This window comes from Limanda limanda, chromosome 1 (genome assembly GCF_963576545.1).
Source record: "Limanda limanda chromosome 1, fLimLim1.1, whole genome shotgun sequence".
NCBI lineage: Eukaryota > Metazoa > Chordata > Actinopteri > Pleuronectiformes > Pleuronectidae > Limanda > Limanda limanda.
Genome location: NC_083636.1, coordinates 39,041,865 through 39,061,401, shown reverse-complemented (window position 1 = coordinate 39,061,401; position 19,537 = coordinate 39,041,865). Strand labels below are relative to the sequence as shown.

The window sequence follows — 19,537 nt, the reverse complement described above, 5'->3', positions numbered from 1 at the left end:
CAAAGCTCCTGGCCTGTAGCCACGCCTCCCCCAAACACAGGGAGGGTCAACATATATCTAAAAAAGAAGAGTGTCCAGGAAAAAGGAGTGAAACTGTGGCTTTGTGTCTGTGTGTGTGTGTGTTGTCCCGTAAACAGTGCTGCTGTTAGTGTAGCGACCAACAGCCTGCACGCGCTTCTTCTCCTTCTTTGTCACAACCAGTGACTAGTTCCACTCATTTACTCGCAGCTCTGGAAACAGACTTTGGTTCAGTTCGGTGTTGTTTAAATGATACTTCAAAGCACAGGAACTATTGGTGAGTGTTTTCTTCAGGTTACAAATTAAGCAGCGTCCACACTTGCAACTCTTTTATAAAATCAGTACAATAATACATTAAAAATAATTGAGTTAGATGTTTTATTTAGCCTCCCTTCAAACTCTGTTCTTCTAAATGTGTCTCTTTCCCTTCACGTCCTCTCTTCTGACCAACCTGCTCATTCCACCTGCTTCAATACCACAGCACTTTATCAGAGGAGACATTTCCAAATGTTGGCAGACTCAAATCGAGGCTCACGCTGTCATGGGTTCTCAAACGTAGAAACAATTTCTTGTGTTTTTTTTCCAGACCTTGCTAAATGTGTACGGTAAAAACAGGAACTGTAACACACATGTCACACGACATACTCTGCACGCCTTTTTGGAGCTGTCTCTTCACCATGTGTAATCTTGTTTTGATTACATTGTGTGAAAATATGTTTGCTTTAGAAGTGAATACGAGAAGCCTACGCATGATGATCTCTTTTCTCAATGTACTTAATTTTGCTGTGTATCAAAAAATAGTGTTTATCTTTTTCAGTGCACTTTACAACTTTTTTTAAACAAAAAGCTAATTATGCTTTGAAGGAAAGTTTTTAATCAGTTTATTGGTTTGATATATTTTGTCCAGTGCACAAAGGACTTTTTGATTTTTAACACGATGTTTTTATGTGTGAACGAGCTCCACGTGTAATAATCTTCTGAAGATCGTATCCTGTGGGAACAGACTCCACAAACTCTTGGCTCCATTGAGAGCTGCAGTTTACGATTCAATTCTGTGTTTTGTGTTTGATTACATTTAGCTTCACTCTTCACAGTTGTCTTTTATCTTATTTAATTTTGTTATTTAAAATTCTAAATGAAGACGCACGTAGAAAACCTGTATTTTACTCTTTGTGACAAACCGGGGAGTATCTGCTGTCATTTTATGCTAAATGTTAGAAATTAAATGTGTCTTCATTCATTAAGAAACTCTGTCTGAATCCTCTCTCTTGTCTCCCGGCTTCTCCCAGGTATACAAATGCTCTCCGTCCAGCCGGACACCAAGCCAAAAGGCTGTGCCGGCTGCAACCGGAAGATCAAGGACCGCTACCTGCTGAAGGCCCTCGATAAGTACTGGCACGAGGACTGCCTGAAGTGTGCCTGCTGCGACTGCAGGCTGGGCGAGGTGGGCTCCACGCTCTACACCAAAGCCAACCTCATCCTGTGCCGGAGAGACTACCTACGGTAAGAGAGGACGCTGACATTTCCAGCGTGTCCGTGTGACGGTCAACGAGAACACGCACAGTCTCAGCGTGTGTGTGTGTGTGTGTGTGTGTGAGGAGTTAGAGTCACTGAAATCTACTCTGCACACATTTGGAGTTCCAGTCGTGCTCCTCCTTTATTTTGTGGGAAGCGGAACAGACAGATTTTTATTCCCCTCTCCGGTTTCTATCCTGTGACCTTGTTTTAAGGCCTCGGAATTTGCCGTAATCCAGCAATTAGACAGCGGCAAATTTGACATCTTTAATTATCAGATAGAGTTTATTCACTCCACAATTTTAATTAGCTTCATTTGTGTATATTTTGTTGTTATTTCTTGTATTATTTGCACATATCTGCGCAAAGTCTCATGTGACCTCATTTCCATAAATAGCATTTGTGAACTCTCTCTATTTACGTTCCTCACAAAGTCTCTAATTAGCCTCAGACGTGGCTGCTGTGGCACCTTGTGTTCCAGGATAAACAGTTATTTGAAAATACAGACACATTTGGATTGAGTCGTTGCAATCAATATTTTAATGGTTTATTTACTTGTAGAAAGTATATTTTAAAAATACAAGTTTAAAACATGATAGTTGGTAACATAGAAGTAATCGAGCTGATCAGTGAAATGTTGTTGCTGACATCTTAATTGTGGAACACCAGCGTTTCACTGTGACTCATTCATTTGTTATCTTTTTATTTTCCTTTTTTTTCATTTGTTATTTGACTATTCAGTAATGGTGAATACACCATCAGCCTCAGACTTCTCAGAGATTGTTTTACAGAACAGAGTGAAGGAACTCGGTTCTTTTTGTTCAGGGGAGTAAAGTTGAAACATTTATTTGCATCTTAGCTTTTGCTTTTACAATTTCTCATTGTCATTATCCGTTATCAGATGTTCATCGTTTATTAAGTACATCAACACCTACAACTTCTTAAATTATCATTGTTAAACAAACTCTGATTTAGTTCTGAACTCTACATTACAGATATTAATACTTATATGGTCAACACAGAATCATCAACCCTTTAGAAAACAGCCAATCTTTGTGTTTTATCAGTTTCTACTGAGACTTGTTTCTAAGACCTTATCGGGGGAATCATCTCTTCCTGTTGAGAAATGATGTGACCACATTTTTTTTTAAACATGACGGGTAAAAATGTAGATCCGATTCTGAGAACATGATGGCCCTTGTCCGCAGAGCCTCTGCTGTTGTGGTGGTTGCGTGAGGCCTGCTCAGGGTTGTTGAATGTGGCACATTAAGGCTCTATCGATTTATGAAAGGGAAGATAGTGCAAGATAAAGGTTGTCTTGCTCATTGGATTTCACCGTAGTGTGTAAACTGTTTATTGTAGGTATTAATTTTAGATTTATAAATAAACGTATATTGGAGGACATTCACTCCCTGGGAATAGATCTGATCAGAATTATAAATCTATATAGGCTTGTTGGAGTTTTTCTCTAAGGTGACAGGGGGATCTGTGTAAAGATATTGTTAGACATGTTTCCCTTGAGTGAATTTCCTTCCTTCCCTCTCACTCTGTTTGTGGCTCGCTGCAGCACAGCAGCCCGGGAGCATGTACAGTAGCAGCTAACATGTTCCAGCCTGTGTGTGTGTGTGTGTGTATGTGTGTGTGTGTGTGTGTGTTTGTGTGTGTCCTGTGCACCTGACGTAGGCCCCGGCACACCTCAGCCTTGTGCTGAGAGAAGTCGCTGTTAGATGCTGTCGACTACCAGGCTTTGAGGAGAAGCTGCTGTGGCAGGGAGTAACCGAAACGTTACGAGCCCGACCGCGGGGCAATCATCCCGCACAGCTCCCAGACTCAGTCAGCTGTTTGGTGGAGAGAGAAAACCGTCAGAGAAAACTGCAACCGAAAGACGTGTCTTTATCTCATCGCCTAACCTGAAGGTTGATGGTTTGGTACCCGACTCCCTCTGTCCACATGCTGATGGGTCCTTGAGCAAAACACGGAACCCTGACATTGCTCCCAGTGTGTGTGTGTGTGTGAGGGCTACGTCTAAGTGTTTCACAGGTGTTTCCTAAAAAGCCTCCTTCTGCACGTTCAGTGTGTTATCTTTATTTTTTTTCTCAGTGCCGCATGCTGCAGACTTTACAGTTAGCCTACAGTAAAGTTAGCAAAGCACTTAAAATGTTTGACTGCGGAGTAATGGTTCACTTTGCTTCCTGTGTGGCTTGAATAATGTCCTGTGATATTTTGTAATGCTAACTGTGAAGAAGAGTGTGAATGAGCTGTCAGACACCTGCTCCCTTCTGAAATCTTTCCTGACATGACGAATCAGAGAATGTGGTAAACGGAGGGAAATACAGTGCTGCATGTTATTTGGCCAAAACTCAGTTACCGGGGTTTTAATTTGGAAAAGTCCCCAAACTCTCTATGTCTTTAATTTTCCTCTATTCTCCCTCCCAGAGATAGAGTCCACCTGGAAAGGCACATTGCAACATGTGACCTGTTCCTTAATTTTCACCACCAAACCCCAATTACACAGTAAATCACAAAATGTATATTCATCCACCACTGAAAATAGTCCCAAACAAATATCCTCTTTCCTTTTGTTTTACTCATTTCTGAGACTCGCAGACATGTGAGACTTTTTAAAGATGATTATAGAAACCAGTGGCACCAGACTTATATTTTATCCGTATGTTTTTTTTCGTACATCCACTGCCCTGGTTACGATCGTGCTTCAGCGTGTCGGTGTGATGTAAATATACCAGCCCCCTCTGAGCGTCTGTCCATCCACAGTCCAACACGTCTCAGAGCAGAGCTTCAGAAATGTTAATCCTTTCATGGACAAAGTTCAAGGTGATTGAATTGACTTGACGCTCGCTATCGCGCGTGTGTGGCTCTGCTAGCGAACGCACCCTGACATCTCCTCACTGCTGGCTAATGAATGGCAAGTGTGGAGCAAACGGCGGCGATCCACATCTGGTCTGTGGAGCAACAAAGAAAGCCGGGCTCCATCACTCAGCCAGTCAATTGCTGCAACATCACAATGTGGTTTTATACACACACACATACACACACACACACACACACACACACACACACACACACACACACACACACACACACACACACTGACTAAAAAGGCGACCTGGAACATATCATTTCTACTTATGTTTATCTCCGTCTGTCAGCCCAGGTTAGTGACAGGAGCAGGAAAAGAAATGATGACTTCACATTTACTTCTTACATTCCATTGGCTTAAAAAGGAAATTATTTGGACCTTCATTATCCGTCCCCCACCCTCTCCTCCGAGTCAATCCCACTCTGCTTAGCGGGGTGGCATGTTATTAGACCTGGCATAATCAGGGGTAACAGAATTCTTCAGGGGTCTACAACCATGAGCGACGTGATCTGCCAGCAGGGAAATGATAATCCTCGCAAAACGCGGGACAAAAAGGTGAAGCAAATACAGGGAGAGGAGACTTAAAGCTTCAGGTGCCACTGTGTGATCAAACACCATGCACAGTGAGTGTGTGTGTTTGTGTGTGTGTGCCTGTGTGTATTTTAAAAAAACAAACAAGCTGTCCCCTCATAAACGTGCTCCCACAAACATAATTACAGGTATAATCTACGAGAGCGTGATTTGTGCTCCACTCCCTTCCGAATATGGGGAAATTCAGCGAGAACATTTAATCAACAAATGATCCCCTTGAAACCAAAAGCTTCCATTGACGAGGGCGGTAATGGCCGCGACGCCGCTGCTTATGCTGATGTGCGATTTCCACAGCGCACGGTGATAATGTTTGAAAAAGCCCAGAGGAGGGCGGGGGGGAGGGAGGGAGGGAGGGGAGCAGACAGACACATTTAGGTAAAAAAGAAAAAGGCAGAGGAAATGAGGACTGCGGTATACAGCGGCCTGCTTGAGTGCCACACACACACACACACACACACACGTGCACACACAAGCGCTGGCTCCAAGGCCACGGTTTAAAAAAAAAAAGCTGTTGGGCATCAGTTAATGAAAAACTGTAAATTCCAGACATCCATTTTAAAGACAGCACTAGGAGAACACTTATTTATTTATCTATCTATTCATTCATTTTTTTTTTTTTAATCCAACTTCAATTTTCCTCTACAGTGGTTTTAGTAAGATTGTAAATGCAAGCAAACTGGCGGAGCTGTCAACACGGCTGGATTTATTAACGGAAAGCTGGCTATCAGCGAGAGATAACCAACATGTAGAGCACGGTTCAGTGTAATAACTTACAGGTCCCTCCTCCTCCAAGGATCAACTTTGTAGTCCACAGCCACCTTGTGTAACCATATGTGTAAATGTAAATGTAAAAATGTATCTTTTTTCCCCCATCGCACATCAGGCTCCTGAAGCATTGTCAGTTTGTGTGTCGGCGCCGGACGCGAGTGTGACATCAAGTCAAAGCTTTATCTCCGCCGAGCGGCAGGGAGTGAGGAGAACGGGCTTGGGCCGTCTGAGGCTCATCTGTTCTCCCTCTGAAATCTCATTTAGATATATTCTCTCTCGCGAACATGTGTCACACCGTTTTAATAGAAACGACTGTTCAGAATGTGATTACTCTCAAAGGTCTTACAAATATAGTTTTTTGAGCTCAGACGCGTTCGTATGAAGCGCTGACGGCCTTGATCCAGATTCAGAGGTGTTCGCCGCAATTACTGATTCATAGATCAGACCACAGCTTGTTTCCTTTTCCTTCTAGTCTGCCGCAGCTTTTAATTTCCTCAATCAATCGGTTTATTGATTATTTTAAATTTTTTCGCTATGTTGGCCCACACAGCTACACTGTGAGCTGAATGAGCACATTTTCCTTTTACAACACGGCTAAATGTGCATTCAGGTTGAAGGTGAGGTTCTTATGCAAGAAGAGTCTATAGCTGCTTTCAAACATGCGCTGAACTCCGGCTAATCTCCTGAAATTATCCAAAAGCATGCAAATTTCTGAATAGGTTGCTGCTGCCGTTCTCCCGCCGACTCCCCAGTAAAAACCCTGGATGTCCTAATAAACCTATGTTTAAGTACAGCAGGAGATCCTTTAGAGAATTGGTGACATTTTTAACAAGCAATCGAAGCAAAACTGAAAAAACTAAGATGATACAAATATCTCGAGATGAAAAAGAGGCCCCATAAAGCTAAGCAGTTGAAATACTTTCACTGCGTGTGGATGCATATTTGCCTCAGTCTTGCATCCTTTGTGCATTGGCCTAACTGTCCATGCACAATGTAAAAAGTTTGTCTCCCTCTCAGTCTGAACACTCCTTCAAAGTGACGCAGCCAAAACCAGATATTCCTCTTTTTTTTTCAGTATCAGTCAACTTTGAATGTGGATGTTAGTTTCCACAGCAGAATAACTAAGTGTGTAACTATCCACAGAAACCTCTCAAACCACTCCTGCAGCAAAACTCCCCACTCTGTCTGTCAGTGTTCTCATTATGCTCCACAACATGGTGAAATACAACCAGCCGTGGGAGCTCCGAGGAGAGGGAGATCGTAGCAGCGTTGTGTTTAACGGTGGTTTGAAACAACAACTGTTTGTTACAACAAGGGAGGCCAGTGTGAATGGGTCCTTATTAGAGCCAGTTGGGAATGACATGGATTCAAACTGATCACCGCCACTAAGTGCGACCTTGCACAGCCTCCTTTTAAGCCGAAATAAATGAGGGTTAGATATTTTTCGCTAAATCAACACTGACTCCTTCAGCTTCATGATAATAGGGCCGGGCATTATGGCCTATAAACAATATTGCGCTATTTGTTTAGGCTCTATCTTGTTACATGATATTTATTTCGATACTTTGAAAATGTCCTCTAAAGCTTTTTATAAATGTTTGATTTAACTCTAATGGATACGATCACCATTATGATGATTCTATTAGTCACCTTTAAAACATTCGTGTTTTTAATCTTCACTGATTTCTGTTTGAACGTTTTAAATTGCAACCAAATAAAATTTTACAAAACACTATTTATTCAAACTTGAGTCTAACTGGGGTATGAGTTGGCAAATTGTATTGCTTGACTAGCATATTGATGATGGCGTACTTTGTGTCCCATATGTACTGATATGGAAACTTCTGTTTTTGAGAAAAATAGAAGCAGACAAAGATCCTCAGGACGATTCAAAAATTATGAAAATGCACAAATAGATTAATCTCAAACAAAGAGAAAACATTTACATTCTAACTTATTTCCATTTGTTGTCTCCTTAAACATCTCCTCTACAAATGGAGCAAACAAACTACCACTTCCTCACATAGGCTTTTAATAAATTAAAATGCATAATGGAAAGAAACAGGCCAACGTACTGCGGCCTAGTTCTGTAGAGGTCAAGCTCAACAAAGACCCTTGACAAAGACAACAAGCTCAAAGCAACTAAAAGGCTAATTCGCAAAAAACCCTGAGGAACACCAGTCAAAACAACACAAATTAAAGTGCAGTTGTTGTACATGATGTTTGGGACACCAGGTGATTACTCAAACCCCTCAGTAAAAATAGCTTGAACCACAGAGGCGAAGGTCCAGGCCGTCACTGTGACAAACTGTTGTCCCCGAAAAACAGAACTGTAGGTCTTTGTTTGTGTTGTGGCATCAGACGTGAAACAAAGTTGTTGTCGTGATACCTTCTGGTTTTGTTTGTTTGCTATGTTCTTTGCGATACACAGTCCATTGGGCTCCATCTTCTTTGACCATTTTCTGCACTTTGTGTGTGCGTCAATAAGAAACAGAACCAGTCTTGTGCTAGCAGCTTAACAAATTGTGCGACAATGTTAACTCAATGTTCCGATAGTGATTTTCTTCATCCCAATACATCGGGTATGTACGAGATATCACACATCCTTTATAAAAAGTACAGTCTCACCTCACAGTAGTGACAGAAAAAGTCACAAAAGAGTCGGACTGATTAATGAAGCGCTAATTCAATGGCCATTCAGAGTGAATGTGAGGCTAAAGATACAGCTTCTCACGCTAATTCCACAGAGCTGCCCGATCTCCCAGTTAGAGCGGTCATGACTCGGGCAGTGATGGATGGCAAACAACGCCACGAGAAGCTGAACACCAGTGAGTTCCACTGCAAAAAAATCCCGCTCACATGACGATAGCCGTGCTCCTGGGAGACTCGCGGGAAGCTTGGTGTAGTTTGTCATAGTTCTCTCCTCCCTGGTTCTCTGCAGGCTGAAAGATTCAGGGCAGCTTCTCTCCCTCTAATGACTACAGATGTTCAGCTGTTCTCCCGACTAGGGGTGAAGGGCACGAGGACGTCGTCAGCCCGGCCTCTGGTCAGTGACACCGGGGCTCACTTCTCTCCAGCTTCTCTACTCCATAGCTGCGGCGAAGGAACTGCTCATAGAGTAAAACTAGAGTTGTGTTTTTACTTTCCTTTTATCTTCATATTATTGTTGACCTAAACCATGTAGTTGGGCTAATGTTTTTTTTAATTCCCCTTTACTTAGAGCTTGTCTGCTCTCCCGATGATTAATGTTAATGTTAGACTGTTAGCGACAGAGCTAGATGGGAAGTTTATCCCACTTGTATGCAGGAGAACGGAATTCACATCCTGTAATCTCTAACCAAGTGTTTTATTGCCTTAAGTTAACCAAAACTAAAACTATATTGTATTGGACATGACCAGCATCTTTTACTGCCCATTACCACACACTATTTACTGGTTTCTCTTAAAGATGTTGTTGGAAAAACCCAGAAGGTCATATAAAACACAACAAACACAATAGTATTTTGAAAGAAACAGGAAGGCATTATCCAACGACCATCACCAGTTAATTATCTTCAAGAAACCAGTTCAGTTCAGTTCCGTCCGTAGAGCAAAGTCCAAAGTGCCACTTTCATACTGTTGTCTACGATATAACATGTGTGTGGGTAAACATGCTAAACAAGATGACATCCTTTCCCCTGGATCGTAGAAGAGGTTGCCTTTCAGTTCCCCCTGGTGAGTCATGTTCGACGTCACAAACTGAGAAGCTCTCTCACCTCTCTGTCTTGTCCTTGTTGCATTTCACAATGCACAATAATAGGTGAAGTAGTTTCCATTATGTGCAAGTACAAAAACGCGTGGGAGTTCACTGCGCGTCATAACGTTGTGCAGAAAAGATGCAGTGTAGAAACTGCTAAAATAAAGAAGATATAAGTTTGTTCATTCGTGTATCATGTTTCCATCCTCGCAGATCGGAGCCGTAGTGGATAAAAACACGTGTCTACTGCAGAGTCATTTCACCTGGGAGTGGATGACGATTTTAACCATTCACATTGCAGACCAAAGCGAGATGTTAGTGGGTGTTAATGGGGTTTTTTGACCAGTGGAAAAAGGGCACAAGAGTCAACTTCAATTAATCAGTTTAACAAATCCTCTGCCCTTTAATACCTCATATGTTGTTTGTGTAGCATCTGCAGACACCATTGTCATGTCAACAAATATTATGAATGTATAATATAACCCTAACCTGAAGGAGCAATTCAGCGGCAGGCATCAAAGGTAACAACAAGGAATGCAGTGAGGGTTGTGGAACAGCTCGATTTGGTGAAGGCACAAACTCTATTTGTTTATCAGGTTTAGGGAAAGGTCTTGGTTTGGGTTGAATGAAGTAGATATTATTGTTGTTGTCATGGTTACAATAATTCACATGGCTAAGGTTGTCAAATGGTCATGTAACAAACAGTGTGGTTAATGCCTCAAGCATTAACCACCTCATCTTCTCCAAACTAAAGATGTTTGGTCTAAACCTGGAAAAAAAAAACACCATGGAAAATAAGCATCACCCGATAAACCGAGAATGGAACAGCAGCAGCAGAGGTGTCATGAAAGCTGCTCTCAAAATCAAGGACAACTTTAATTCAGTTGGCTGAGGGACCTGTTTAGCTCCACGTGTTCTCTTCACCTCCCTGTTTAACGGATGCGAGGTCGACTGCAGCGAGGCGACGAAATGTTTCTTTCTCTCTCTGCACTGACTGCACCTGGCTCTAATTGAGTCTCTTCTTTCCTGGAGAGGAGGAGGAGGAGGATTTTGTGTTTTTGAAAGATGCGGCTCTCTAAAAAGTTACAGTGCCAACTGTGCCAGTGAATGCCACCGTCATTACTTACTTTGTCCTTGTGCCGTGCCACATTTGTGTTCATCCTTTGGCGCGGCCGCAACACAACCGCGCTCCGCTAATGGCTGCAGCTTTACATCTATAAGTCAAGCCGGTCCCACGCTGACAGAAAAACAGGCTTCGACTCGTCCACTTAGGTGATTCCTCATGAACGCTTTATTAGCATCAGCATCATTAATTATGCTACATGGCACATGTGTACCCGAAGGTTAAGTTGTGCGATGTTGAGATGCTACTGTGTCGAGATCGTCCTCTTCAGCTCCAAAGATCCCTCGGAGGACAAAATGTTTTTACAGAGGCCTCGACAAGAAGCGGCCTTTAATTTATTTGAATCCCTTGAGCGCTCGAGGAGGAGGAGAGAGTTGCGGACAAGGGGTGGGGTGGGGGGGTGTAGAATTTGCCTGGATTGCGTTAGTTCATTCAGGCGCCAGATTGAATCCTGTCTCCACTGCTTGTTATTACAATGGAGCACTCAGCATGCACAAAGGGCCTCTCCTGCTCCCGCTTCTAATGGGACCTCTAGGTGGAGAGTGCAGCACTCAGTTTGTCAGCCATGCCACTTTACCTTCTTATTCCTTCATCTTTTCCAGACGCACACACACACACACACACACACACACACACACACACACACACACACACACACACACACACACACACACACACACACACACACACACACACACACACTCACACACACACACTCACACCATACCTCTCCATCTCCCTCTTAAGTCTCAGCCCTATTGGCCTTCTTTGATGCCGCTAATCAGACTCTCCATCACTTTAGAGGAGATAGATGATTACCTGATTCTAATTACATGCGGTACATGAGGGGGGGGGGCACTTTGTTTGATGTCTTTTGTGTTTTCAAGCTCTTGCCTTCCTATAGCTTTCCCAGTGCCACACACACACAGACACAGACATCCTTCTACTCTACCCACCTCAGCCCTCTTCCCTACCCCCCCCCCCCCCCCCCGGAGACTCCCCTGCAGAGGCTGGATGTACAGGTGCACAGAGTGGCGAGGCGGCCTCAGCGCTACAAGGTGAACTATTCCCCGGCACATGTTATTATTAATAACTGCCAGAGAGAGGGGTCACCTAAAGACTACTCCTTGAAAAGAACCCCGGGCGAGGCAAGTAGGCCGCGACAGGGCTGGGTTGTAAAACAATACCCAGACATGCTGCTTAAAGCAAGAATAATGCATGTAGAAGAGAGGGGAGAGCGGCACCGCGACATTTTGTAGACGTGAAAAATTAAGATGTCACCACCCGGTGCTTTTGAGCGGTACCTTTTAACCACCGATCTGACGGTGTTAGAATATGAGCAGGTTGGGGCTATCATTTTCAACACTCTCTCTCTCTCTCTCTCTCTCTCTCTCTCTCTCTCTCTCTCTCTCTCTCTCTCTCTCTCTCTCTCTCTCTCTCTCTCTCTCTCTCTCTCTCTCTCTCTCTCTCTCTCTCTCTCTCTCTCTCTCTCTCTCTCTCTCTCTCTCTCTCTCTCTCTCTCTCTCTCTCTCTCTCTCTCTCTGCACCCCTGCATTGTCGTTAAAATCCTGATGGCGGCATTAAATTCAAATGGCTGGTGAGTCCAGAGCCAGTGGGGGTGGCTGAGATGGGGAGCGGGCGAAATGCTAATCACAAGTCGAATTATGGGACATCTCTATAGTTGGTGGAATTCACAGGGGTTTTATAGTCATTTTAGCAGTGCAGCGGGACAGTGTAGATAAATGTATTCGGTGGCAAACCTGGCAACCTTCAAAGTGGGACAGCGCCGGAATACAGTATATCTGAATCCCACATGCTCCTGATAGATATTTCCTTTGACAGAAGGATATTCAGTCCAGGCTGAAGCGCGTGGACAATTGGACATTTCCCCCTTTGAACATTCCCCCCCCTTCTACTACATTTAAATTGAAATAACATAATGGATTCTGCATTAAAGTGCCAGGTCTTGTTTTTTATTTCATTTGAGTTTATTTACATCAATATGAAACTGTGTGCCAGATGTAATCCTTTTGACACATGATAATTAATTTATACATTACGTTATCCTTCCTGGACATTTTTATGTCGTTGTAAATGGGTTTGAATGAAGAATCTCCTGCTGCATTGTTCATGTGTAAAAAGCAAACTCGGGAGAAAGTCCTGACCCCATTGTGCACAGTTCTTGTCTGAAAATGGCTTGAGTGTTGACAGCTTCTAGGCCTGCATGGGTCAGGTTATAACAAGCTACACAACAAATTCAAAATTAGATTCTCTCTTGCAATTTGGTAGTTAAAATTTGCTAATTTAGCTCGGCCAGATTCAGTTATTGTTCAGACTTTGAGAAGTCTTGGACCCACGTCTTCCCCGGTGATTCTCCTCCCAGCAGCCTCCTCCCAGCAGCCTCCTCCAGCTCCTCCTCTCGCTGTGGGGTCTTCTCTGCCTTTAGTCCAGTCCCCACCAAGTGGAACGCTGCTCAGTCGGACTGAGATCATGTGACCGACTCGGACGCTCCCTCCTCGCGCTGAAAGGCTCTTTGGTCGCTTCGGCCGAATGTTTGGGCTCATTGTCCCGCTGAATGATGAGATGTGGTCCAACGAGTTTTGATGCATTTGGCTGAACCTGAGCACAGAATGCTCTTGTAAAGACGAGGTGCTGGCTTTAGGTCACAAGGTATTCCTGTTTTTTCTCTCCTCACTTCTTTGCTTTTTCCCTTCTTTATAGAGGTTTGATTTTTGTTTCGTTGAACCATACACATACTGGTTTCTTTTTGTGCGTGTGTTTTTGTGAACTGCACCCTGACCTTGCTGAGTCTGCATCTTCATCAATCCCCCGAGTTTCTGGAAGTCTTCTCTCTGTCATTGACAAGGCTGTACAGTCAAAAAGGTGTTTTCTTATATTCTCCAGTCGACCTTAAGACTTGTGCTCCTCTGTCTACAAGGTTGTTTGCTATTTTCTACTTTTTTCTCTCTGTACCTTCTTATATAGACGTTTCGATGTTGGCAGACCAACCTCTGACATCTCTCTGATAGATTTTTGCTTGTTTTCTTCACTCCTCTTATTGACAGACAACTCCACCCCAATCTGAATGTTAACTCTCAATTACCTCCGTGCCACACATCAGCTCTTTTTAGTGCATGCACTTATGTCGAAATGATACTCAGCTGCCCAAAAAACATCTAGTGCTCAAATGTTCTTTTACTACTTTGCGATTTGGGAGCTGAGTTAAAAGCTGTGTCTCACACAGTTCTTTCAACGAACATAAAACTATTGATGTTAAAGCTGAGAACTGTGGTCTTCATTATTTGAATTTCAAAATAAATGTGCTGCTCAGAGACTGAGGAGATAAACCCAGGTGGAAATTGTCCAACTATAAATAGTTACAGTTTTGCATTCATTGCGTTTTTTGAAACCTCATTGCTTCCACTGAATCCTCTGGATAATGTTGTATTCTGAACATGGGCTCACTCGAACATTATCCAGAGTTTTTACCAAAACTCCAGAAGCTCACTCGTACATATGCGTTCTCACCTCCAGCCCCATCCACCAGATGATTTCAGGAGATAAACAAGTAATGAAGACAGATTTTTCCCTTCAGCCTTTTTGTGAAGTATCTTCTTTAGTTTGTATGCATCACAGGTCCAGGCTTTAACCTCCTCAACACTACAATGGTTAACTCCGTGGTGTGTTAATACACCTATAGTTTTGTTGTTTTCATGCCTCGATTCAAAGGCCTAAAAATGACTGCAATACTTTAGGCTGTTTGTTTTTCGGGATTTGATGTTGTGCTACATTGATTCCTCCCACACGGTCAGCGAGGAGGGAGAGCGGTGCTCCAGGTTCTTACGTGAGAGGACGATCAGAAAGATTGTCTGAGGTGGAAACCACTTTTTGTTTTGTTACTTCCAAGATCCCAGCGAAAGGTTTAGTTGATCCACTGTAAGACGTGTATTTGGGCCTGATAAAACATCTTGGCATGTACCCAGAGTGGTGCTGTCACCACAGACTGCAGGTGATGAATGAACAGGCCTGTGTACAATAGATCCTTTCTTTTTTTTTATCCTGCATATGATTTGACTTGAATAAAAAGGTTTTTTTTAAGATTAGAAAACTGAAAGTTGAACAACTACAAACGGATTTACAGCGAAAATGTCAGAAGACACTAAAACGTAGTGTTTATATATTGTTGTTTTTAATTATCTTCCCATTTTATGTATTCAGTTGCCTCCAAGTCATAGATATTGACAGGCAGCTTTGAGACAACCCCATGTGCAGCGTGTGTGAGGGCAGCTGTAAGCTCTTACAGTTCTCACAGAGAGCAGATTGGAGCGATTAAATCCTGACTCCAGATCACAGGAGGCCAACTGTGACCCAGGGAAAGAAGATGAATTTACACAACGATCAATGCACATTTATTGTAATCCATACACGCCATGCCAGTGGAATGCATACATGCAGACAAGCAGTCGGCTATGGGCGAATACCCTGGGAGAAAGGAAGGAGATATTTGCCTTCATATCTGCGCAGAGCAGTTTTAAAGCTGCTGAATATCGACTCAGAAGCACATGTGAGATCATTTTGTGTGACTCACTCACTCACAAATGAAAAACATGTTGGAGCACTGTCAGTGTTTGAGGATTTGTGATCATTTTCATTTGAACAGTTCACATGTTTAGAAAAGTTAAAGGACCACACGTGTCCACTTACTCCCACTATCCAGAAATGAAGCCAAATATCGGGCTCCTCCTGAGATTTGCGTTGCTAAATATTAATATAAATATAAAATTGGCGATGATTAAAACAATTTTTGGGGGGTTTTCTTGATGGTGTAAGAAAGGCAGAGTGATGGTGGTCAGCTGTGTGGTGAAGGTCTATGCACCTGCAGCCTTCATTTTGTAGCTGTTGCTGTTGTTGTATTAATTTCTCGCATGCCGCACATTTTCCAGTGGACTTATTTATGTTTCCAAGGGCTGAGAACCCAATGCTTCACCAGAGGTTTCACAAGGTTCACATCTTGTCTTTCTAACAAGGCACAGGTAAACCTCAGGGGCCAAAATCTTCCTTTAAGATGTTCTTCTTCTTATCACTGTGATGCTGCAATGTGGAAATTAAAAAAGGGTTCAGGTCGAGGGGAAAGATGAGTCACTTGTTTTTCAGTGGAAGTTTGAAAGTCAACACGAATAAGCGAGCGAACGCGTAAAAGATCAAAGTTACCCCCCATGCGCATGAGGTGAAAAGAAAAGCTTATTCCGAGAGTTTTAACACTGAAATAAACTTGACGCTTGTTGTGCAGATGAAGGTGGGCTCACTTCCAGCTTGACCTCCAGTGAAGTGGTTTTATAAACTGTTGGTTTGTTTCCAACCTGCCTGATCACCGGGAGGCAGCCGTGGCTGAGGTGGTAGAGCGGGTCGTCCTCCTCCAGTACCCGGGCAAGATACTGAACCCTGATGTGCCAACGGTGCATGAGTGTGTGTGTGTGATACATGTGTATTTACAAATTGCTATACAAATGGGTGAGTGTGATACACATGTACTTTGCTATGGGTGATAAATTAAATTAGTTTTGATTTTAAATATTTATAATAATCGCAGTTTTGTATAAATTACTATTTGTGAATAAGAGCTAAAAGAAAAAGAGGTTATTATTTAGTTTGAATACAGCCATGCACATAGACATCCATGGAAACTCATGTTCATAAAGCTTCTGTACATGTCTCATCATTTCTTCCTATAAGTGCACATTTGAAAACCTTTTTTAATAATTAAAGCTGGGGTTGGTAATCCTGGAAAAGACACAAGATATGTGACCATGTGATCCTCAGAAGCTGCAATAATGTTTTTTTTAAATTTGATTAAAAAAAAAGAGTAACTGCAACTGCTTTTCACCAACGACAAAGAGAAGGTTGTTGTAACCTCAGTCTTTGACGGATTGAAAGAACAAATTAAACACATCTGTTCATAGCTCTGCAGGCATTTAAAGACCTGTGAAAGGCAATCATAAAATTCCTCTCTCGACGGTCATGGGTTAATGTTTACAACAGGGTAATTAGCCAGCGGTTCTCCAAACATTCTCTCCTTCTGTGTAACCATGGAGCCACATGCTTGTATATTATGGTCTAGGTCATGTTTGCCTGTACATCTGAAGAGCACAGTGTTGGACTGACCTGAACCTGACCATATTTCCGTATCCTGGGAGATGCTCTGAGTGCGCTGCCTGGTGTATGCCCCTGAGGGCCGGCTGATATACATCCCCAGCTCTGTGTTTCATCAGCGGGCTTATCTAACGCCGTGTCCCAAACATATCCACTGGGGTAATGAAAAATTCATTGTGTCAGTTACTTTGTACAATTGAACACATCCATCATCCCCTGATACTTTGTAATATTGTAAATCATGCGGCCCGTCCCAGGCGCGAACCCCCCTCTGACCAGCAGACCTCTTTGTAATGAATATTGACTCGGCTTGCGTTAAATTCATTCGAGCAAATCAAGCCTTTTAAATGGGTGAAGCCCGCCGCACCCCCGCTCTGGTCACGGGCACCCGAGTGTCAGCATTAAATTTAGTTCAAGGTTTTCTTCTAATTTTCAAAAAAAAAAAAAAAAAAGTGTAGAACCTGATGTTGGGAAGTGCGTTACCTGCTGACTGGACTCGGGCTAAATTGAACTCCCCTTCACAGTGATAGCCCATGTGGGTTTCTTTCCTCATCCCAACTATTTGATATCCTTTCTCCTTCCAGATTAACCTTTATGGCCCTAATAAATGGTCTCTATTGACATCAAAGGGATGGTAAGATGGCGCCGTGCCTTATGGGAAAGGGAACACGGGCCCTCCGGAAGAGCCCCAGCTCAGCTCCCCTTCTCACCTAACAGTAATCATGGCTGTCCACTTCGAAATTATGCTCTTCTTTGTCTTTTTAATTAAACTCCAGTGCAGTTTGGAGGCTATTTGACCTCTGCTGACCCCTCTTCACGGGGAGTGCTGCAGGTCATTTCCATGCATATATTAATGGCCCTTTCCCTCTCAGGCAATGATCCTTAAGGCTTTGCAGATTAAGGAGAGGGTTTGGTCTCGAGTATTACCCGTTTTTTAATCTGTTACGCGGGAAGTTCTTTGATAGAGAAAAGGCAAAAATGTTTCTGGCTTTAGTGAAAATGATTGAGGGGAGGTGGAGTTTAAGTGCTTGTGTTTTGTCTGTAGATGTGGCGAAGAAGCTCAACCCAGATTTTCTTCCCTTTTTTATATCTGTGCTCTGCATCTGCTTGTTCCAGTGTCAATCAAAGTGCAGTGTGTGATGCTTCTCTATGAGATAATACATTTAAATTCAAATGGCGGTTTCAGTATTCCATCAAAAGGACGCATTATGCATCATATATACGTATACGCACAACCATCCACCCATCTCTTCCATAATTGGTGTTATGGCACAGGAACAGCACCGTTCAACATTCGCCGCTCCTTTTGAGAGACTCCAGGAGATCCTTGTGAGTAAGACAGAGACATTTTTTAGATTTGGAATTTCCGTGATTGATCTGCGTCCCCCAGCGCCCTGTGATCTGTTTTTAATAGCCACCTAAAAAAAAGTATTTTCTGAGAAGAACGCATGTGTGGGTAGAAAAGAAACATGTACACAAAATATGTGTAATAGAAATAGAAATATGTTAGAGCATTACATGTGATTACGAAAATCCTCCAAACAATGCATACAGGTAAGTTTAGAGATGGAGTAAATGATTTTCATGTGTACACAGTGTATACAAATACTGGGGATGTCAAAATTAGTGCAGTGTAGTCAGTGCTTTCGTTGAAAGGGGGGTAAATTAATTTAACTGTGCAGTTATATTAACCTAAATGCTAATAGGCATTTTTCTGGGTGAAAAAAAACCATCATTCTTTATTCCATTTATTATCTTTAAAACATATGTCTTTATTCTGAGAGAGTTAAAGCAAAACACTGATGCATATTTATTTATATTTTTTTAATTGAAAATTTCCAGACACAAATCGGTGGACGTCAGTGCTGCAGCACAGATCCACACCGGCACATGGTTTTTCAATGATTATTTTGACAAAATGTGACACATGTGCCGTTAGATGTCAATGGCTTGTATGTATTTAATTTAGTAGTGTCACTGCTGAACTCTGACCTCAGCAGCAGTCCCTGGGTGCTGTGATTTATTGTCATGATGTGATGTTGTGTGTGGGTAAGGGGGTGCGGTGCCTTCACAGCCGGGCCCCGTGCCTCGCCTCCAACAAACCACTGGCTGCAGCGCCGCCACATATTTGGCCGCCCCCCCTCCTCTGCAGGCATGTGAGCGTGCGATAACGGCCCTGTTGTTTGACACACAGAAATATGCAGCGACTCCCCCCCCCCTCCCTCCTGCTCAGCACCCACAGGCTCTCGCACACGTTGGTTTTGTTTTCGGAGGGCTATGTGTTTGGGAGTCATCCACAGTTTTCAGCCTGTGTGAATAATCACACAAGCTCATAGTCAGCCCAAAATAAAAAATAAAAGTCTTCACACTGCTGGAAAGTTGAGTGTGGCGGAGGGCAAGGTGAAACCTGTCTGATGCCCGAGAGGGAAGTCGCCACCCCTCTTCCTCCGCCCGCCCCCTCCACCCCTCCACCCCTATACTCTGAACCTGCGCCACTTCTCTCCCTCCCTCTCTCTCTCTTCTTTCGCTAAAGAGCTCCAAGTGACAAAAGCAGGTGTGTTCGGGCAGGCGTGATGCATGTATGATTAATGTGCCCTGCCAGGGCAGATGAAGACAGACGAGGGTCCGGCTCCGTGCCCGCCAGTGAGAGGATAGGGAGAGATAGAAGATGAGGAAGATGAGAAAAGAAAGAGCACCTGTTATTTAAAACACTCCCCTTCTCTAGTATGACCTTTAACTTCTGCGTCTGTGTGTGTGT

The 19,537-nt window shown here is 43.1% G+C and overlaps 1 protein-coding gene across 2 annotated transcripts in view; it reads left to right on the top strand.

Annotated features, from left to right (window-relative positions):
- lmo3 (LIM domain only 3) overlaps positions 1-19,537 on the top strand; it is a 48,650-nt gene that overhangs the window by 4,577 nt on the left and 24,536 nt on the right. For both annotated transcript variants that reach the window (XM_061073816.1, XM_061073808.1), the window contains exon 2: positions 1,308-1,521. In XM_061073816.1, the coding sequence (XP_060929799.1) occupies positions 1,316-1,521 (206 nt within the window). In that variant the 5' untranslated portion in view covers positions 1,308-1,315. The remainder of the gene's footprint in view (positions 1-1,307; positions 1,522-19,537) is intronic.